The sequence below is a fragment of the Ranitomeya imitator genome, chromosome 2 (assembly GCF_032444005.1).
Source record: "Ranitomeya imitator isolate aRanImi1 chromosome 2, aRanImi1.pri, whole genome shotgun sequence".
In the NCBI taxonomy this organism is placed as follows: Eukaryota; Metazoa; Chordata; class Amphibia; order Anura; family Dendrobatidae; genus Ranitomeya; species Ranitomeya imitator.
Window position 1 is genome coordinate 812,748,148 of NC_091283.1, and position 23,639 is coordinate 812,771,786.

The 23,639-nt window shown below is 43.6% G+C and overlaps 1 protein-coding gene across 3 annotated transcripts in view; it reads right to left on the reverse strand.

The window, feature by feature from the left end:
* The window catches only part of OAT (ornithine aminotransferase), a 29,668-nt gene extending 18,939 nt beyond the window's left edge, over positions 1-10,729 (reverse strand). The window contains exons 1-2 of one of the 3 annotated variants that reach the window (XM_069753875.1): positions 10,630-10,729; positions 2,203-2,431 (exon numbers count right to left, since the gene is read on the reverse strand). In XM_069753875.1, the coding sequence (XP_069609976.1) occupies positions 2,203-2,401 (199 nt within the window). In that variant the 5' untranslated portion in view covers positions 2,402-2,431; positions 10,630-10,729. Of the gene's footprint in view, positions 1-2,202; positions 2,432-3,358; positions 3,453-10,416; positions 10,610-10,629 lie in introns of those variants that run through there. The other 2 variants (XM_069753877.1, XM_069753878.1) reach the window with 2 other exon arrangements.
* Between the last annotated feature and the right edge of the window lie 12,910 nt (positions 10,730-23,639).

A 23,639-nucleotide genomic window follows, 5' to 3' on the forward strand; every position in this document is an offset into this window, starting at 1 on the left:
TCACATGGCCAAATTGACAGAAAAATAAAAAAAAGTTATCGCTCTGGGAAGGAGGGGAGTGAAAAACAAACACGGAAAAACGAAAAATCCCAAGGTCATGAAGGGGTTAAGATTGATCGTGCTTGTGAATACAATCTGAAAATACCCATTGACAAAAGAGAAAAACCTGACAGTTGCTCTCAACATTTTAGTAAACAGTTGTATTCTCCAGGAAACAAAGTCGAGGAGCTGCTGTTTTATTTCCTTAAAGGGAACCCGTCACCCCGAAATTCGCGGGTGAGGTAAGCCCACCAGCATCAGGGGCTTATCTGCAGCATTCTGGAATGCTGTAGATAAGCCCCCGATGTTACCTGAAAGGAGAAAAAGACGTTATATTATACTCACCCAGGGGCGGTCCCGCTGCTGGTCAGGTCGGATGGGCGTCTCCGGTCCGCTGCGGCGCCTCCTATCTTCATTACAAGACGTCCTCTTCTGATCTTCAGCCACGGCTCCGGCGCAGGCGTACTTTGCTCTGCCCTGTTGAGGGCAGACAAAGTACTGCAGTGCGCAGGCGCCGGGCCTCTCTGACCTTTCCGGCGCCTGCGCACTGCAGTACTATCCTCTGCCCTCAAGAGGGCAGAGCAAAGTACGCCTGCGCCGGAGCTGAAGATCAGAAGAGGACGTCTTGTAATGAAGATGGGAGGCGCCGCAGCGGACCGGAGACGCCCATCCGACCTGACCAGCAGCGGGACCGCCCCTGGGTGAGTATAATCTAACGTCTTTTTCTCCTCTTTCAGGTAACATCGGGGGCTTATCTACAGCATTACAGAATGCTGCAGATAAGCCCCTGATGCCGATGGGCTTACCTCACCCGCGAATTTCGGGGTGACAGGTTCCCTTTAAATATCTTTACATAGTGTTCCTGTTATTCCTCTTGGTAATGTGGGATTAAATTGACAAAGGGGTGTTACACGAGCTGGAGGTGTGTCTTTACACTGTCCAATCAATGCCAACCATATCACATTATGGAAACAGCCATTCATCCAGACACTCCCAGGAGGAACCAGAACGACACTCAGTTTAAGAAGAGGGCTTATAAAATTCTTATTTCAGGAAAAATTACAGAAACAGCAGGAGACACCTGATACTGTTTAATCATGCGATGAACTGGATTTTCTGGGAAATTTATGCTTTTATGGAAACTTTTTTTTTTTTTTTAAATAACCTCATCAGTAAGAATACAAAAAACGCTTGTAATCTCAGACTACGTTAATACATGCATATCAGCAGCACAATGGCTCAGTGGTTAGCACTGCAGCTTTGCAGTGCTGGGTTTTGGGTTCAAATCCCTCCAAGGACAACATCTGCAAGCAGTTTGTTTGTTTTCCCTGTGTTTGCGTGGGTTTCCTCCGGACTCTGGTTTCCTTGCACACTACATAGATATACCGATAGGGAATGTGGATTGTGAACCCCAATGGTGACAGTGATGTCTAAAGCGCTGTGGAATATGATGGCGCTATATGAGTGAGTAAAAAAAATAAAAAATAAAATAAAGTTTAGTATAATAGATCTGTTGATAAACTATTCTGATCCCAATCTGCTGAGCACAGTCACCTCCTGCACCCCATCCTGGATTACATGTCAGGGGGAGGTCATGTTCTGTCACATAATGCCACCGCTGCATTATATATGGCCTCTCCGAGAAACAGCGCTTCTAGAAAAGACACCTTCAATACGGCATATGTTGTAATGAAAGGGTTCTCCATTTTCAGGGACTTTACCAGCAGATGTATTTGGGGCTAAACATTTTTTTTTAATTAAACTTTTACAGACACTTTTCTAGCAAATTTACTTTGATTTGATCTGTGGTCATAAATCAGTGGATGGGAGCTCAGAAAAAGAGAAGAGTTCCAAACTCCCATCGATCCAGGTCATCAAGCTCACTGACAGTCTCCGTTAACTCATTCTGCAGCCATCAATAGACCATGCTACAATGTAACATTTGTTTGTTTTTAAGAACCTAATTGCAAAAATGATTTTAGCGCTACATGTGAATTTAAGAAAAAAATAAAAATAAATGACAAACCTCGCCAAAGCTGGAGAGCCCCTTGAACAGATGATAAAGTAAAGGAACAATAGTTCAGAAAAGCATTATAAAAGATGTGAAAGGCAATCAATAAGCAGAAAGCACAAAATAGTAAAACAAAGTTTTAAATAACAAACCTTTCCCCCGTTCTAGGGCCACGGGGAGCGGGTGGTAGTTGTGGGCTCCGTATTTTGCTTCTCTGTCGAATACATAATCCGAGTTTAACGCTTCCTCCAAGCTGCTCTCGGTGGCCACCGGGCCGGCAGAGCTTATTGAAGCCCTGAGATTGGTGCACAGTGCACCCAGGCTGCGTCTCTGGACAAGTTTGGAAAACATTTTGGAAAGTCCAAGAAAATACTAGAAGTCCTGCGGCAGAGAATGGAAAGCATTAGATGAGAGTCCTAGAGGCAGGTGCATCCAAATACAAGAAGTGTCGAGGTGCGAGAGCCTATAAATGGCCGAGAATGACCAGCACAGACCCAATCGATATCAAGCTCCACATCGCACTCCCACGCCAAACACCAAATCACGGCGAGTGCACAAATGACCATGAGGACACACCCAAGATCACACAGACGACTCCGCTGGGCAAACACCGAGGTCCAGGCAGTGCAAAGCGAGCAGGTTGTCAGCTTTCTGCCAGACAAGGAAGTTTTCCATCAGCAAATTTTACCTGGATCGTTTACCCCCAAAGATTGAATGTATAGATTTTGTAAAAGTATAACCTCACTGTTATAGACTTCATCTAGACAGTCAACTGAACGCAGGAGTGATGCAATTTCATTGGTCATGAACACAAGTGCATTACAGATCAGATTTTTTTTTATTTTTTTTTTAGAGCTCAAGTAAACCCTTACTCCACTTGTGTAACAAAAAAAAAAATTATATCTCATATCTATCAACACATGCACGAGAACAAAGTATAATGCAAAAGGAGAAGGGTCCTACTTTCACCAGTCAGTGGCTTATGTGGCAAGGAGGCCTTTGGGTCTCACACAGTCCATTTCTTGATGACTCCTTTGTAGGTATATTTTAGTTGAAGCAAAAATCCCCAAAAATCTGCAGCCGCCACGCCTCAGTCACACCCAGGCATTTCATTTTTATAACCCTGAATCATGAAAAACTTCCGCCTGTGGCTGCACGTTGCTCAGTCTTATGATCATCAGATGCCAATCAGGAGACAATGCAAAAACTAAAAAGGGACTTTGTTTTGCCTTATGTCAGTCACAGCTCACACTGAAGACTTTATAAAGTCAGTCACAAGGAAAAAAAGAAGTCACTTTGAAGCCTTACTTTTTGCACAAATAATGAGCACTGAAATTCCTATTGAAGTCTGTGGCCAAATATACGGAGCCCACTGCCGAACCCGCACTGGGCAGCTCATTCCTTGGCAAGGAGACAACGCAAGCAATCCATGATGTTTGGTTCAGATAGAGATGCAATTGGAAGAAAACCACCACAACCCACGACACACCCAGTAATCACAATATAAGGGCATGGAAGTCACGTGCACAAGTCCAGAGGCAGTGACATAATACACTGGAAAGTTTCTATTTTATGCTCTACGCCCAAGTTTATGTGCAACAAAGACCCTACAACAAAATAAATGGCTGCAAATATCAGGTAAACCACAGTGCAGCACGTCTACAGGACAAACGAAAAATGTGCACCCAAACTTATCTGAGATGGAACCCTTAAATCTCCTGCACCCATAGAAAGGACTTAGGGGCTGCTGTAAAACATAAGCTGGACTGGTGGTAAGGCAAGAAAGATCCCTGGTGACCTGGAACAATAAAAGAATTAGGTTGGGTTCAAAGGGTATCTGAGCCATTTTGGACTTTATTGGGGGGGCTTCCATCTGAAAATGGACTTTTGACTCCATTTGACCTTTCCCCACCGAAGTTGCACATTTTGGACTTTGTTTAACCAGTGCCACACTGAAGCCAATTTATCAGTGGTTCAGATGAAAGACCCTCAATGGAGTCAAAAGGCATCAACATCCTACATCCAAATCAATTTATCATGGGTACGTTCCAAACCCTCAGATGTTGGTCTTGTTGCGCACCACAATATATTGCATATGGCACAAGAAAACATGGTGAGCCAACCCTAGTTTTCCCATAAGCGAATATGGTGCCAACCTACAAGAGATGACCCAGTGATGTAAATGTCCGGCCATAGTTGGGCATTTGGGACTTATGCAACCTTTACTTTGAAAATTTGCTAGTCATTGACCAAGTGGCAGTTTTGTAATTTTAGATCAAAACTATGCCAGCTCACGGGTTGGAAAATGGGCAAGATAAATGCCAATAGCTGACATGTCCCAGCACATTCCCAGGTTTCAGCTCAACACCTAATGTGAAAAATTATACTAAAACCTAAATGAGGGCTCTTGAAGTATGACAAGTATGTGTGGCTTAAAGGGACACATTAGGTCAGCACCATACAAATAGTCTAGATGACAGCTTGACTTATCAGCTATGCCAGGTTATGTTTGCCTGTTGGCACGAGGAGGCGTAGAAGTAAATACACCAAAAAATCCTATTCCATCTACGTGATGTCAAACTGCTCTATAATCCTCCCACACTTGGCCACCAACCAAGAGTCCCCAACTGACCTTGGGTCCCAGCCACCACCAGTGTTCCTTTCATGGTTGAATGTACTTTCCAGACAATACAAGTCAAGGAAATATCAAGGTGAGGTTGATACGAGTAGAGGAGGTGGAGTCCATGTATCCAGGTGTAACTGTCCTGGGGCTTGTGCTGTATTATCTGTAATGTGACCTGGGACCTGAAAAAAGCCCCCTGTATACAAGAGGGAACCATTACTGGAAGTCATCCCATGTGCAATGGCTGCAAATATTTGGGACAACCATTTACTCTATTGAATGCATTCGAGAGAAGATAGACATCTTAGAAAATATCCTAACTGCAACTGAACTGTGCCAGTCATGCTACTGTATATTTAGAGGGCTCTGGCTCATATTAAAGGGGTTGTCCACTACTCAACTACTATACTCTATGGAAAATACCAGCCGGTACTCTCCTCCAATGAGGTCAATGCCAGGTTGGGTGACGTTGTGTGTGCCCAGAAACCAATTAGTGGCCACTAATGAGGCGCTTTACCTTCCTTCGGACATATCGGACATCTGGAGGTCAGAGCAGATCTCACGTGTTTCAGGTGTCACTTCCATTTGAAGGAAGGAAGACTGATCAGCTGCAAGGGTCCAGTGACCTCACACAAGACCAGGAGCCAACATTACTAAAATGGCACCAGAGCATTACCATACTTCCCCATGTAAAATAAATTGAGAATTGGGTTGTCTGAATAGAGGACAGACCTTTTAATAGACCAAACCTTCACTGGTGCCACGGACTGGAGGTTATCCACCCTACAATTATGTCTGACACATCACCAGATGTCAGCAGATGAAAAGTTACTGTTTTTGCTTGGGCCCTTCCCACTCCTCTCCTGACTATTCCATTTTCTTTGTAAATCTGTTACACAGTTTGAAATATGGGTCTTTTTATAGTGTTTACAAGGAGGCGTGGCTTACAGGGTAATCATGCAGAACAGCCTAAAGTCACACCCCTGAGGATCCATGGAGCCACACCCCCTTTGTAAAGACCATAAATATTAGCACCAAATATGGCTCTGGATCTGTATGAAGGATTTATAAAAAAAAAAATTACTCAGGTGAGCAGCAGAAACAAAAGTGGAAAGCTTGACACTGGTGATAGACCCTCTAACTGCCAGGGTTGCAGCTGGACCAAGGATATTAGTCAAGCCAATAAGGAAGGGGGGATATTTCCCCTCATTACTACATGTCGCAAAGCTCATTATTCATTGGATCAGATCAGACTGACTTTTATAATAGCTACTTATAAGGCTACATTTCCAAAATGAGTTTTTTTATGCCATGTACTTTTGGGAAAAAAAAAAAACGCAAGGAAACCATTTTACATAGTTGGTTCATAAAGTTGAATCCCGCGCTGCATTGAGCAGGGGGCAGGATAAGAGGACCCTGGAGGTCCCTTCCAACGCTAACATTCTAGGATTATATGGAATTCTGCAACATCAAAAGCTCATGGTGGGAACATAGCCTTACAGGTGGCACCAGAGATTATTCCTTCTCAGTTCATTTGCATTTACACAGTGTCTATAGTGGCAAGACCCTATGAATCAATACAAGTCATATCTTTAGTATTGCCATCAGCAATGACGTTTAGGAATATTTTCATCTGTGCTTATTGAAAATCTTCACCTTCCAATCTACACTTTCCTTAAAAAATAAAAAGAAAAAAAAAATTTACCATTACCAGTTAAGTTTCTCCTGCAGCAGACAGGACGTCACTCATCCATTACAAACAGGTTCATTAGAATTTACCCTTTCAGACAGATTCTCCTCCGTCATACTTCGTGTATTTGCTCAGCCTATTTGCATTTCTCCGTATTACGTAGGGCGACGGGGGAAGCGGGTTCTGCCGCCTCATGTGCCGCCTGCAGCTGAGTATTGGCTGCCGCCCTCTCCCCGTCCACTCCTCTGCACAGCATCCAGTCACCGCACAGCCCTGCACACACGCAGGCGACACCGCTCTACCTTGACCTCACCAATGGAAAATCCTAACAAAATCTATCTCCTAATCTCCAATCTCACAAAGCCGGTATGTTAGGTGGCACAAACGTTAGTATTGAGGAAAGTTAGTCTGCAGCTGGCAGCAATATATGCCAGCCTGGCATAGAGGCGGCAAACCACCCAATGAGGACATTTGGGAAGGGGATGGAGTGGGTTTACATGAGCACATAGCAGCTCTCTTCATGAACAGTATCAGATACAACTATGAGGCATTAGATCGGTTCCCAAAACTTATGGCCATGCTGGGTTATGCAGTTGTAATGTTCTTAAGAAAATATGACAGTAGTATGGCACCGGCGGCGTAAACCTAGATTCTGAGGATCAGTGGGGTCCCAATAGTTAGAGCATCATAAGAACAGAATAGAAAGGTTTTTTTATGTTATGTCAAATCATCTTTAAGGAAAACCTATTAAAAAAAAAAAAAAAGGTTTTCTTTTGGGGGGGTCTTTAAAATTGGTGGTGAGCAACTTCCAGTACCGCTGCATCAGACAGGTTAGGCACCCCCAAATTGCCATCCATGCAAGTGCCACCTAGCAGGTCCAGCACCAGCAGATATGGCCGCAGTCCTTACTCCTGCAGTTACTTGGCACAGATCTAATGTACAGGGCTTTGCCGGGTGAACAGTGGGGGTGTCTGGAGTCAGACACCAACCCATATGTAATTGGCAACCCACCCCAAGGAACTGCTATTGATATTAAAGTCCTGGGAAACCCCTCTAAGGAATCAAAATTGTCAAACAGCAAAAGTGCTAACAAGAGTTTAGAAAAACCAGAGCGATTTCTGCCCACGTGGGCCATGTGCGGCACAATACAGTCATAGGAGGTCTCCTTCACACACTGACCCCACTTATCGAGCAGGTTACATTAGTATGCGGCATAAACAAAGTCACAAATCTTCATTTCTGAACCACGTGTGATAAAAGTTGAGAAAGTGGGCACAGCGAGAAGGTAGAGGGGCAGGGGCGCAACTATAATATGTGAAGAGGTTGTAATCACACCCAGGCCCTGGAGCCTAAGGGGCCCAAAAAGTCCCTTTGGCACATATGCAAAGACCACTACTGGTAAAAGACCCTTGAAAGTTGTGGGGCATTTGGAGATTTTGCATTGGGGGCCCCAGAAGGCTGAAGTTACACAAATGGAGCCAAAAACAATGACAACGTTGTACAACAAAAAACCATGCAGCAGATAAAACGTCATGCTTTACTGAATATCCATAAGAGGTGTACAGCAGGAGGCCGTACAGGTGGCAGCGGGTCCACAGACGGCAGCGCTTCTATAGACAAGCTTTATACTGGGAACAGTTACTAAATTTGCCGAAAAGCTGAACATGCTCATAGGAGGTACTGACTTTATTACTGGATTTTAGGACAGTAAATATTCAGTAAGTTTATTAGATGGCTTGTGCCATTTGATGCAATTACCGTAACTATGCCCCAAAACTACTGGAGCACCATGTCCATCTTGATCTGTCCTCCACCTCTCCTCCTGCTTCCTCTATGACCGCTTACAATCTGGCTTCAGACCGCACCATTCCACTGAAACTGCCCTGACTTAAAGTCACCAACGACCTAATGACAAACAAATCCAAGCGACACTACTGTCCTCCTCCTGGACTTGTCCTCTGCCTCCAGGTATAGGTTCGTCTCTTGGCATCACAGACTTGGCACCATCTCTGCTCTCTTCATACCCAACAGACAGGACATTCAGCGTCTCCCACCACCTCATCATCATCTCACCCCTATGCGTCAGTGTCCCACAAGGTTCAGTCCTAGGGCCCCTGCTCTTCATCTACACCTTCCGCCTTGGACAGCTGATAGAATCTCATGGCTTTCAGTATCACCTCTATGCTGATGACAGATCTACATCTCAGGACCCGATATCACCTCCTTACTGACCAGGATACCATAATGTGTGTCCACCACGTCATCTTTCTTCTCTGCTAGATTTCTAAAACTTACGGTACCACGGATAAAACTGAAATGGTCATCTTCTCCCCCCCCCTCCCCCCAACAGACCTATCCGTCTATAAGTCAATGGCTCCTCACTCCCCAGTCCCACAAGCTCGTAGCCTTGGAGTTGCTCTTGACTGATCTCTAACCACATATCTAAGCTCTTTCTACTTCTCAAGCAAGAATCTGCAACGACTAGTCCATGCCCTCATCTCCAGCCTCAGCTACTGTAGCCTCCTGCCTCACACCCACCAATCTATCCTGAACTCTGCAGCCAAACTCCTCATTGCCCACAGACTCCAGTTCAAAACCTTAACCGTGACCTACAAAGCCATCCACAGTTTGTTTTTATGGGCAGGTAGGACCCTGCAGCAATTAAACCTCCCCATAAAATCAGACTTAGATGAGAGGTATTCACATCTACCCAGGAATTCAGACTTCAGTCTTAGAGAGGTATCCACACTAGACAGTAGGACCCAGCAGATTTGAGACCACCTTGTCTTTGGTTGCTGGGCATGCATGAGTTGGCCAAATTATGTGCTCTCATTTTTTCCTAGTATCCAGAAGCAGTATTGCTATTCATATTTCACATGGACATGCTTTAGCACTACAGAGTGCAACTTTTTTTTTAATTATATATGGAGATGGCTGCTCCTAGCTGTCACATGTTCACATTAGCTTGGAAGCCAGTCTTTTTGCTATGGGTCTCTACATTGACAGTTCCACCAACGTCTGAACTCAGCTGAACCAAAGTTATGGACGTAGATTTATACAAAATGAAAGCTTTGGCTTCTCTTCGCTTTTTTAAGGAAAAAAAAAACACCACACTTTTCCCTCTCCTCCAACTTGTTTTATTACGAAAGTGCACATCTAATGGCAGATTTACAGGTTACAAGCCATGAGTTCTGTCAGTCACGGGACGCTGCTGCTGCAGATCAGATCTCCCTGGTTGACTACATAAAGAATAAATGATGCAATAATACGTCCTCGTGTACATCAGGAGGAGCGGAACAACGACCCTGCCCACAATGTGGCACCGAGCCGCATGAGCACCACAACATCCGAAAGAAGCTGCAGATGAAGACTGAATGCAGAAGGAAATCACGCAGACCAATAAGACCCCATTATCAGTGTAAATGCCGCCTTTTTATTCACAGGTGTCCATATTTGGCTGTATTTTATGCATTCTCACAATTGATAATGCAGTTTATGAGTCTGAATTCTACAGTAAAAAAAGACAAAATCCTGCGTTACCATGCATTTTTCAGAATTCCCATAGAAGTCTATAGAGAAAAACAAACACAGTTCAGTCTTTAACCGCCTTGTTGGCAGGAGTCACCTCAACATTGATTGGACAATTAGATTTTTAGAAAAAACAAACAAACAAACAAACAAACAGTATTTACACTGAACACGGCCTGAACATGAAAAGATACAAATTCAGCAGATGCCTATCCTGTGATGTACATCATCCAGATCCCCCGCACCCCCAGTATCTGCAGGCCCAGAATGATGCAAGGATTTCTGGGAACTGTAGTTCCTCCCAAGAGCTAGAGACCACCGCTATAAATGCCAATCATTCATGGTCAGAGCTGGATACTGGGGGGCACATGCAGCCATCACTGGAGTCCAGGGGGATACAGCTGGTTAGCTATGTACTGACAGGCAGCATTGTATGGCCGCATCCATAGGATGTCAGAGCCTCCGCATCACTCACGGGCCACACCTGGGAACACAGTGCGACCTCATCGTACAATCAAATCGTACCAATCATTTCAGACGACAAATCGCATCCGGCACCAGAGCACCAACCCTTTTATTGAGAAGGAAGGAAGTGAGACAATGTAAGAAGCCGCTGCCGGCAGGATGATGCAATGCCATGCGGGCACCGAGCACCACAGCCCGCCCCGACCACAGAACATGCCCCAAACAGTCACTTATCGATCCCGACCCCTGCACCGAGACTCCCGGGTCACCCACCTGCTCCAATCACCCTGCTGCCAGCGAGACCGCGCCCCCTCCAGGCCCCTCTTATGTAGAATCGCCGCCGGGTGACGTTCGGCAGGGTTTTAGTTGATTGGTTGAAATACTAGCCAGGTGACCAATCACATTGTTCGTTTGAGCCATCTCCCTCCTCTCGCCCCCTTGTGCGTGACAGATGGGCGGAGCCGAGAGAAGGCAAGAATGTGCAGAGCGCGGCGTTCTATTACTGTGCAGCCACACCACGTGACTCACTGGTCTATTACTGTAGATCCACACCACGTGACTGCCTGCATTACACCTGTACACTGCGCTGTATACTGTGCTGTATAATGTACTGTATACTGTGCTGTATAATGTACTGTATACTGTGCTCCATACTGTACTGTATACTGTGCTGTATAATGTACTGTATACTGTGCTCCATACTGTACTGTATACTGTGCTGTATAATGTACTGTATACTGTTCTCCATACTGTGCTGTATAATGTACTGTATACTGTGCTGTATAATGTACTGTATACTGTGCTGTATAATGTACTGTATACTGTGCTCCATACTGTGCTGTATACTGTGCTGTATAATGTACTGTATACTGTGCTCCATACTGTACTGTATACTGTGCTGTATAATGTACTGTATACTGTTCTCCATACTGTGCTGTATAATGTACTGTATACTGTGCTCCATACTGTACTGTATACTGTGCTGTATAATGTACTGTATACTGTGCTCCATACTGTACTGTATACTGTGCTGTATAATGTACTGTATACTGTTCTCCATACTGTGCTGTATAATGTACTGTATACTGTGCTGTATAATGTACTGTATACTGTGCTGTATAATGTACTGTATACTGTGCTCCATACTGTACTGTATACTGTGCTGTATAATGTACTATATACTGTGCTCCATACTGTACTGTATACTGTGCTGTATAATGTACTGTATACTGTTCTCCATACTGTGCTGTATAATGTACTGTATACTGTGCTCCATACTGTACTGTATACTGTGCTGTATAATGTACTGCATACTGTGCTCCATACTGTACTGTATAATGTACTGTATACTGTGCTGTATAATGTACTGTATACTGTGCTGTATAATGTACTGTATACTGTGCTCCATACTGTGCTGTATAATGTACTGTATACTGTGCTCCATACTGTACTGTATACTGTGCTGTATAATGTACTGTATACTGTACTGTATACTGTGCTGTATAATGTACTGTATACTGTTCTCCATACTGTGCTGTATAATGTACTGTATACTGTGCTGTATAATGTACTGTATACTGTGCTCCATACTGTGCTGTATAATGTACTGTATACTGTGCTGTATAATGTACTGTATACTGTGCTCTATACTGTGCTGTATAATGTACTGTATACTGTGCAGCATAATGTACTGTATACTGTGCTCTATACTGTGCTGTATAATGTACTGTATACTGTGCTGTATAATGTACTGTATACTGTGCTGTATAATGTACTGTATACTGTGCTCCATACTGTGCTGTATAATGTACTGCATACTGTGCTCCATACTGTACTGTATAATGTACTGTATACTGTGCTGTATAATGTACTGTATACTGTGCTGTATAATGTACTGTATACTGTGCTCCATACTGTGCTGTATAATGTACTGTATACTGTGCTCCATACTGTACTGTATACTGTGCTGTATAATGTACTGTATACTGTACTGTATACTGTGCTGTATAATGTACTGTATACTGTTCTCCATACTGTGCTGTATAATGTACTGTATACTGTGCTGTATAATGTACTGTATACTGTGCTCCATACTGTGCTGTATAATGTACTGTATACTGTGCTGTATAATGTACTGTATACTGTGCTCTATACTGTGCTGTATAATGTACTGTATACTGTGCAGCATAATGTACTGTATACTGTGCTCTATACTGTGCTGTATAATGTACTGTATACTGTGCTGTATAATGTACTGTATACTGTGCTGTATAATGTACTGTATACTGTGCTCCATACTGTGCTGTATAATGTACTGTATACTGTGCTGTATAATGTACTGTATACTGTGCTCCATACTGTACTGTATACTGTGCTGTATAATGTACTGTATACTGTTCTCCATACTGTGCTGTATAATGTACTGTATACTGTGCTGTATAATGTACTGTATACTGTGCTGTATAATGTACTGTATACTGTGCTCCATACTGTACTGTATACTGTGCTGTATAATGTACTGTATACTGTGCTCCATACTGTACTGTATACTGTGCTGTATAATGTACTGTATACTGTTCTCCATACTGTGCTGTATAATGTACTGTATACTGTGCTGTATAATGTACTGTATACTGTGCTGTATAATGTACTGTATACTGTGCTCCATACTGTACTGTATACTGTGCTGTATAATGTACTATATACTGTGCTCCATACTGTACTGTATACTGTGCTGTATAATGTACTGTATACTGTTCTCCATACTGTGCTGTATAATGTACTGTATACTGTGCTCCATACTGTACTGTATACTGTGCTGTATAATGTACTGCATACTGTGCTCCATACTGTACTGTATAATGTACTGTATACTGTGCTGTATAATGTACTGTATACTGTGCTGTATAATGTACTGTATACTGTGCTCCATACTATGCTGTATAATGTACTGTATACTGTGCTCCATACTGTACTGTATACTGTGCTGTATAATGTACTGTATACTGTACTGTATACTGTGCTGTATAATGTACTGTATACTGTTCTCCATACTGTGCTGTATAATGTACTGTATACTGTGCTGTATAATGTACTGTATACTGTGCTCCATACTGTGCTGTATAATGTACTGTATACTGTGCTGTATAATGTACTGTATACTGTGCTCTATACTGTGCTGTATAATGTACTGTATACTGTGCAGCATAATGTACTGTATACTGTGCTCTATACTGTGCTGTATAATGTACTGTATACTGTGCTGTATAATGTACTGTATACTGTGCTGTATAATGTACTGTATACTGTGCTCCATACTGTGCTGTATAATGTACTGTATACTGTGCTGTATAATGTACTGTATACTGTGCTCCATACTGTACTGTATACTGTGCTGTATAATGTACTGTATACTGTTCTCCATACTGTGCTGTATAATGTACTGTATACTGTGCTGTATACTGTGCTCCATAATGTACTGTATACTGTGCTGTATAATGTACTGTATACTGTGCTCCATACTGTGCTGTATAATGTACTGTATACTGTGCTGTATAATGTACTGTATACTGTGCTCTATACTGTGCTGTATAATGTACTGTATACTGTGCTGTATAATGTACTGTATACTGTGCTGTATAATGTACTGTATACTGTGCTCCATACTGTGCTGTATAATGTACTGTATACTGTGCTGTATAATGTACTGTATACTGTGCTGTATAATGTACTGTATACTGTGCTCCATACTGTGCTGTATAATGTACTGTATACTGTGCAGCATCATGTACTGTATACTGTGCTCTATACTGTGCTGTATAATGTACTGTATGCTGCGCTCTATACTGTGCTGTATAATGTACTGTATACTGTGCTCTATACTGTGCTGTATAATGTACTGTATACTGTGCTGTATAATGTACTGTATACTGTGCTGTATAATGTACTGTATACTGTGCTCCATACTGTGCTGTATAATGTACTGTATACTGTGCAGCATAATGTACTGTATACTGTGCTCTATACTGTGCTGTATAATGTACTGTATGCTGCACTCTATACTGTGCTGTATAATGTACTGTATACTGTGCTGTATAATGTACTGTATACTGTGCTGTATAATGTACTGTATACTGTGCTCCATACTGTGCTGTATAATGTACTGTATACTGTGCTGTATAATGTACTGTATACTGTGCTCCATACTGTGCTGTATAATGTACTGTATACTGTGCTGTATAATGTACTGTATACTGTGCTCCATACTGTGCTGTATAATGTACTGTATACTGTGCTCCATACTGTGCTGTATAATGTACTGTATACTGTGCTGTATAATGTACTGTATACTGTGCTCTATACTGCGCTGTATAATGTACTGTATACTGTGCTCTATACTGTGCTGTATACTGTGCTCCATACTGTGCTGTATAATGTACTGTATACTGTCCTCTATACTGTGCTGTATAATGTACTGTATACTGTGCTCTATACTGTGCTGTATAATGTACTGTATACTGTGCTCTATACTGTGCTGTATAATGTACTGTATACTGTGCTGTATAATGTACTGTATACTGTGCTCTATACTGCGCTGTATAATGTACTGTATACTGTGCTCTATACAGTGCTGTATAATGTACTGTATTCTGTGCTCTATACTGTGCTGTATACTGTGCTCCATACTGTGCTGTATAATGTACTGTATACTGTGCTCTATACTGCGCTGTATAATGTACTGTATACTGTGCTCTATACAGTGCTGTATAATGTACTGTATACTGTGCTCTATACTGTGCTGTATACTGTGCTCCATACTGCGCTGTATAATGTACTGTGCTGTATAATGTACTGTATACTGTGCTGTATACTGCGCTGTATAATGTACTGTATACTGTGCTCTATACTGCGCTGTATAATGTACTGTATACTGTGCTCTATACTGCGCTGTATAATGTACTGTATACTGTGCTCTATACTGTGCTGTATAATGTACTGTATACTGTGCTCTATACTGTGCTGTATAATGTACTGTATACTGTGCTCTATACTGTGCTGTATAATGTACTGTATACTGTGCTCTATACTGTGCTGTATACTGTGCTCCATACTGCGCTGTATAATGTACTGTGCTGTATAATGTACTGTATACTGTGCTGTATAATGTACTGTATACTGTGCTCTATACTGCGCTGTATAATGTACTGTATACTGTGCTCTATACTGTGCTGTATAATGTACTGTATACTGTGCTCTATACTGTGCTGTATAATGTACTGTATACCGTGCTCTATACTGCGCTGTATAATGTACTGTGCTGTATAATGTACTGTATACTGTGCTGTATAATGTACTGTATACTGTGCTCTATACTGCGCTGTATAATGTACTGTATACTGTGCTCTATACTGTGCTCTATAATGTACTGTATACTGTGCTCTATACTGTGCTGTATAATGTACTGTATACTGTGCTCTATACAGTGCTGTATATTGGATTGTATACTGCGCTCTATACAGTGCTGTGTATTGGGTTGTATACTGTGCTCTATGCTGTATATTGGGTTGTATAATGTTTTCTATAGTGTGCTGTATATTGGGTTGTGTACTGTGCTCCATACTGTGCTGTATAGTGGATTGTATACTGTGCTCTGTACAGTGCTGCATATTGGGTTGTATACTATGCTCTATACTGTGCTGTATATTGGATTGTATACTGCGCTCTATACAGTGCTGTGTATTGGGTTGTGTACTGTGCTCCACACTGTGCTGTATATTGGGTTGTATACTGCGCTCTATACTGTACTGCGCTCTATACTGTGCTGTATAGTGGGTTGTATAATGTGCTCTATACTGTGCTGTATATTGGGTTGTATAATGTGCTCTATAGTGTGCTGTATATTGGATTGTGTACTGTGATCTATACAGTGCTGCATATTGGGTTGTATACTGTGCTCTATACTGTGCTGTATATTGCATTGTGTACTGTGCTCTATACCGTGCTGTATATTGGGTTGTTTTGTGCTCCATACTGTGCTGTTTATTGGGTTGTATACTGTGCTCTATACTGTGCTGTATATTGAGTTGTATACTGTGCTCCATACTGTGCTGTATATTGGGTTGTATATTGTGCTCCATACTGTGCTGTATAGTGGATTGTATACTATGCTCTATACTGTGCTGTGCTCTATACTGTTCTGTATATTGGATTGTATACTGTGCTCTATACAGTGCTGTATATTGGATTGTATACTGCGCTCTATACTGTACTGTGCTCTATACTGTGCTGTATACAGTGCTGTATATTTAGTTGTATACTGCGCTCTACATTGTGCTGTATATTGGGTTGTATAATGTGTTATGTACTGTGCTGTATACTGCGCTCTATACTATGCTGTATACTGTGCTCTATACTGCTAGGTACTGTGCTGTATATGCAGCGCCCCAGAGTCCTGGATCGTTGCAGTAATGTTATTCTTCCACCAGGGGGGAGTGATGTTACGTCTGAAGGCAATGAAGGAGATCTTCTGTCCAGGTATCACAGCCACACACACACTTCACACTCCAGTCCACCAGGGGGAGCTAAGGGTTCTATCTATTAGGCCACTCCTCACATTAGGGTAAAACTGGTAGGTTGGTTAAGAAGTTAGTCAGTAGTACGAGGAGAGGAGAGTTCCTGACTGGAGACCGAAGAGGAAAGGTCTCCCGGTCGAGCTGGCTGGGGTGATCTCCAGTTAGATCCAGACTACAATCTGAGGAGGAAGAAGGACACGGAGCTGCGCCTGCAAGCCATGCGGCAGCATCCTAAGAAAGGACACGAAAGGAAATGTGCTGTAGTGAGTGAGAAAAGAAGTCATAGCAACAGGAGTGAAACATCAGTGGGAGACCAGCTAGAAGCAGGCTGCCTCCATCTGAAGCGCAGATCCGGTGGCCAGAATACCGAGGGAGTAAAGAGCTCTATGCCGTTACTTCAGAGACTGGCAGGACAGTTAATTGTCATGATCCCAATGGCAGGGGATCACAAAAATGACAAGCACAGATACAAACAAGCTCTAGGGCGATGGAACCTGAGCTGACCGTGACCCTAAACCTAACACACAAATAAAAGTAGCCGGGGAACGTGCCTACGATGATCCTAGACATCTCGCTCCAGCCGAAGATCTAACTTCCCCTATCAGAAGAAACACAGACCTCTCTTGCCTCCAGAGAAATACCCCACAGCAAATAGCAGCCCCCCACATATAATGACGGTGAAATGAGAGGAAAGCACATACGTAGTATGAAAACAGTTTCAGCAAAATGAGGCCCGCTAAAGCTAGATAGCAGAGGATACAAAAGTGAACTGCGCGGTCAGCGAAAAACCCTTCAAAAAACCATCCTGAAATTACTTGAACTCATGTGCCAACTCATGGTACATGAAAAGCAATTTCAGCCCACTAGAGCAACCAGCAGCAGAGAATCACATATCTGCAGGCTGGACTAAAACCCAAATTAAGCAAAACACAAAACAGGAAAATCCAAACTTAGCTTGTCCAGAAGGTTCTAGGAGCAGGGAGCAGAGGTAACAAGACACACTGGATACATTGATAACCGGCGAGGAAATGCCAGCAAAGCCAGGTTAAATAGGAAACTCCCATATGCTGATGGAACAGGTGGAACCCAGAAACCCAGGAAAGACAAGTCACCCAGTACCATCAGTAACCACCAGAGGGAGCCCAAAAACAGAACTCACAACAGTACCCCCCCCTTGAGGAGGGGTCACCGAACCCTCACGAGAACCACCAGGGCGACCAGGATGAGCCCTATGAAAAGCGCGAACCAAATCATCAGCATGAACATCCGAGGCAACCACCCAAGAATTATCCTCCTGACCATAACCCTTCCACTTGACCAAATACTGGAGTTTCCGTCTGGAAACACGAGAATCCAAGATCTTCTCCACAACATACTCCAATTCTCCCTCCACCAGCACTGGAGCAGGAGGCTCAAGCGAAGGAACAACAGGTACCTCATACTTCCGCAACAACGACCGATGGAACACATTATGAATAGCAAACGATGCCGGGAGATCCAAACGAAACGACACAGGGTTAAGAATTTCCAAGATCCTATAGGGACCGATGAACCGAGGCTTGAACTTAGGAGAAGAGACCTTCATAGGAACAAAACGAGAAGACAACCACACCAAGTCACCAACAAGAAGTCGAGGACCCACGCGGCGACGGCGATTAGCAAACTGCTGAGCCTTCTCCTGGGACAACTTCAAATTGTCCACCACATGACTCCAAATCCGATGCAACCTATCCACCACCATGTCAGGACAATCAGAAGGTTCCACCTGACCAGAGGAAAAACGAGGATGAAACCCCGAATTACAAAAGAAAGGAGAAACCAAGGTAGCAGAACTAGCCCGATTATTAAGGGCAAACTCGGCCAGCGGCAAAAAGGTAACCCAGTCATCCTGATCAGCAGAAACAAAACACCTTAAATAAGTTTCCAAGGTCTGATTAGTTCGTTCAGTCTGGCCATTCGTCTGAGGATGGAATGCAGACGAAAAGGACAAATCAATGCCCATCTTAGCACAGAACGTCCGCCAAAATCTAGACACAAACTGGGATCCCCTGTCAGAAACGATGTTCTCAGGAATCCCATGCAAACGAACCACATTCTGAAAAAACAGAGGGACCAACTCAGAGGAGGAAGGCAACTTAGGCAAGGGTACCAGATGAACCATTTTAGAAAAGCGATCACACACAACCCAGATGACGGACATTTTTTGAGAGACAGGGAGATCCGAAATAAAGTCCATGGAAATGTGCGTCCAAGGCCTCTTCGGGATAGGCAAAGGTGACAACAATCCACTGGCCCGAGAACAGCAAGGCTTAGCCCGAGCGCAAACCTCACAAGACTGCACAAAAGAACGCACATCCCTCGACAAGGAAGGCCACCAAAAAGACCTGGCCACCAAGTCTCTAGTACCAAATATTCCAGGATGACCTGCCAACGCAGAAGAATGGACCTCGGAGATGACTCTACTGGTCCAATTATCCGGAACAAACAGTCTCTCAGGCGGACAACGATCAGGTTTACCCGCCTGAAACTCCTGCAAAGCACGTCGCAAGTCTGGGGAGACAGCAGACAAAATCACCCCATCCCTAAGGATACCAGAGGGCTCAGAATTTCCAAGGGAGTCAGGCACAAAACTCCTAGAAAGAGCATCCGCCTTCACATTCTTTGAACCTGGCAAGTATGAAACCACAAAATTGAAACGAGAGAAAAACAGTGACCAACGAGCCTGTCTAGGATTCAGACGCCTGGCAGACTCAAGGTAAATCAAATTTTTGTGATCAGTCAAGACCACCACACGATGTCTAGCACCCTCTAGCCAATGACGCCACTCCTCAAATGCCCACTTCATGGCCAAAAGTTCCCGATTACCAACATCATAATTCCGCTCAGCCGGCGAAAACTTTCTAGAAAAAAACGCGCATGGCTTCATCACTGAGCCATCGGAGCTTCTCTGTGACAAAACCGCCCCCGCTCCAATCTCGGAAGCATCAACCTCAACCTGAAAAGGGAGCGAAACATCTGGCTGACGCAACACAGGAGCAGAAGAAAACCGGCGCTTAAGTTCCTGAAAGGCCTCCACAGCCGCAGGAGACCAATTAGCAACATCAGCACCCTTCTTAGTCAAATCCGTCAAAGGCTTAACAACACTAGAAAAATTAGTTATAAAACGACGATAGAAATTAGCAAAGCCCAAGAACTTCTGTAGACTCTTAAGAGATGTAGGCTGCGTCCAGTCACAAATAGCCTGAACCTTGACGGGATCCATCTCAATAGTAGAAGGGGAAAAAATATACCCCAAGAAAGAAATCTTCTGGACTCCAAAGAGACACTCTGAGCCTTTTACAAACAAGGAATTGGCCCGCAGGACCTGAAACACCTTCCTGACCTGCTGAACATGAGACTCCCAGTCATCAGAAAAAACCAAAATATCATCCAAATACACAATCATAAATTTATCCAGATATTCACGGAAAATATCGTGCATAAAGGACTGGAAGACTGAAGGAGCATTAGAAAGTCCAAAAGGCATTACCAAATACTCAAAATGGCCCTCAGGCGTATTAAATGCGGTTTTCCACTCATCACCTTGCTTTATTCGTATAAGATTATACGCACCCCGAAGATCAATCTTAGTGAACCATTTAGCCCCCTTAATGCGAGCAAACAAATCAGTCAACAATGGCAAAGGATACTGATATTTTACGGTAATCTTATTCAAAAGACGATAATCTATACAAGGCCTCAAGGAACCATCTTTTTTGGCCACGAAAAAAAAACCTGCTCCCAAAGGGGACAAAGATGGACGGATATGTCCCTTTTCCAAGGACTCCTTAACATAATCCCGCATAGCAGTATGCTCTGGCACTGACAGATTGAACAAACGACCTTTAGGAAATTTACTGCCTGGAATTAAATTTATAGCACAATCGCAATCCCTGTGAGGAGGAAGCGAACTGAGCTTAGGCTCCTCAAAAACATCCCGATAGTCAGACAAAAACACAGGAATCTCAGAAGGAGTAGATGAAGCGATAGAAATCGGAGGTGCATCATCATGAACCCCCTGACAACCCCAGCTTAACACAGACATTGATTTCCAGTCAAGGACTGGATTATGAGTTTGTAACCATGGCAGACCAAGTACTAGAACATCATGCAAATTATACAGTACCAGGAAGCGAATCATCTCCTGATGAACGGGAGTCATACGCATGGTCACTTGTGTCCAGTACTGAGGTTTATTCATAGCCAAAGTTGTAGAGTCAATTCCCTTCAAAGGAATAGGGACTTCCAGAGGCTCCAGACTAAACCCACAGCGATTGGCAAATGACCAATCCATAAGACTCAGGGCAGCGCCTGAATCCACATAGGCATCGACGGAAATGGATTATAATGAACAAATCAGAGTCACAGACAGAATGAACTTAGACTGCAAAGTACTAATGGCAACAGACTTATCAACCTTTTTTGTGCGTTTAGAGCATGCTGATATAACATGAGCTGAATCACCACAATAAAAGCACAACCCTTTTTTCCGCCTATACTTTTGCCGTTCACTTCTGGACTGAATTCTATCACATTGCATTATCTCAGGTGACGGTTCAGACGACACCGCCAAATGATGCACAGGTTTGCGCTCCCGTAAACGCCGATCAATCTGAACAGCCATAGTCATAGACTCATTCAGACCAGCAGGCGCAGGGAACCCCACCATAACATCTTTAATGGCCTCAGAAAGGCCATCTCTAAACTTTGCAGCCAGAGCGCACTCATTCCACTGAGTAAGTACCGACCACTTCCGAAATTTTTGACAATAAATTTCTGCTTCATCTTGCCCCTGAGAGAGGGCCAACAAAGCTTTTTCAGCCTGAATCTCTTGGTTAGGTTCCTCATAGAGCAAACCCAATGCCAGAAAAAACGCATCCGCATTAAGCAATGCAGGGTCCCCTGGTGCCAATGCAAATGCCCAATCCTGAGGGTCACCCCGCAGGAAAGATATAATTATCTTGACTTGCTGAGCAGGGTCTCCAGAGGAGCGAGATTTCAAAGAAAGAAACAACTTGCAATTGTTCCTAAAATTCAGAAAACGAGATCTATCTCCAGAAAAAAACTCTGGGACAGGAATTCTAGGTTCAGACATAGGAGCATGTACAACAAAATCCTGTATATCTTGAACCTTAGCGGCAAGATTATTCAGGCTGGAAGCCAAACTCTGGACGTCCATGATAAACAGCTGAGATCAGAGCCATTCAAAGATTAAGAGGAGGAGGAAGTAGCCAGGCTGCAATAAGGCTAGGCAGCAAATTCTGAGGGAAAGGGGAAAAAAAAAAAAAAAAAAACTTCCTCAGACTACTTATCCTCCTACTTCAGCCAATACAATTAACACTTTGTGGGCCGGTTATACTGTCATGATCCCAATAGCAGGGGATCACAAAAATGACAAGCACAGATACAAACAAGCTCTAGGGCGATGGAACCTGAGCTGACCGTGACCCTAAACCTAACACACAAATAAAAGTAGCCGGGGAACGTGCCTACGATGATCCTAGACATCTCGCTCCAGCCGAAGATCTAACTTCCCCTATCAGAAGAAACACAGACCTCTCTTGCCTCCAGAGAAATACCCCACAGCAAATAGCAGCCCCCCACATATAATGACGGTGAAATGAGAGGAAAGCACATACGTAGTATGAAAACAGTTTCAGCAAAATGAGGCCCGCTAAAGCTAGATAGCAGAGGATACAAAAGTGAACTGCGCGGTCAGCGAAAAACCCTTCAAAAAACCATCCTGAAATTACTTAAACTCATGTGCCAACTCATGGTACATGAAAAGCAATTTCAGCCCACTAGAGCAACCAGCAGCAGAGAATCACATATCTGCAGGCTGGACTAAAACCCAAATTGAGCAAAACACAAAACAGGAAAATCCAAACTTAGCTTGTCCAGAAGGTTCTAGGAGCAGGGAGCAGAGGTAACAAGACACACTGGATACATTGATAACCGGCAAGGAAATGCCAGCAAAGCCAGGTTAAATAGGAAACTCCCATATGCTGATGGAACAGGTGGAACCCAGAAACCCAGGAAAGACAAGTCACCCAGTACCATCAGTAACCACCAGAGGGAGCCCAAAAACAGAACTCACAACAGTTAATTCCAAGTTGGCTGTCCAACCTTTATACTTAAAAAGACACGGTGGCAACTTGTGGGGGCCGGGGCGTCTCTAGGTTCCCTATAAAAAGCCTCAGGCCAACAGTCATACGGGTTTGTCCTATCCGCACCATCTGGGGGACAGAGAGGAGTAACAACAGTGAGGACCTTATGGTAGCTTATGCAAGTAGGGACCTACTGAGTTACTGTGCGCTAAGGGAAGGCTATTGAATTCCACCTGGATAAGGGTACTCTGGATATTGCCTTCAGACCGTCTGGACTCTGCCTACCTCGTGGTCCCTGCCCTCGACTGTGGATGCTGAAGCCTTCAGTAAAGGTAAAGAGACTGCACCCCTGTGTCCTCGTAATTCACTGCGCCTTGCACCATCCACCATCTACACTCTGGGAAGCCCTGGGGACATACTTCACCTGTGGGAAGGTACACCATCTAGCTGCCATAACATCACCCCAGCGGACCCCTAAGCAGCGTCGGTCACCCTGACCGAATACCACAGGTGGCATCACGAACACTACCCTATATCATAAACTGTTGTCTCTTTTATTGGACGC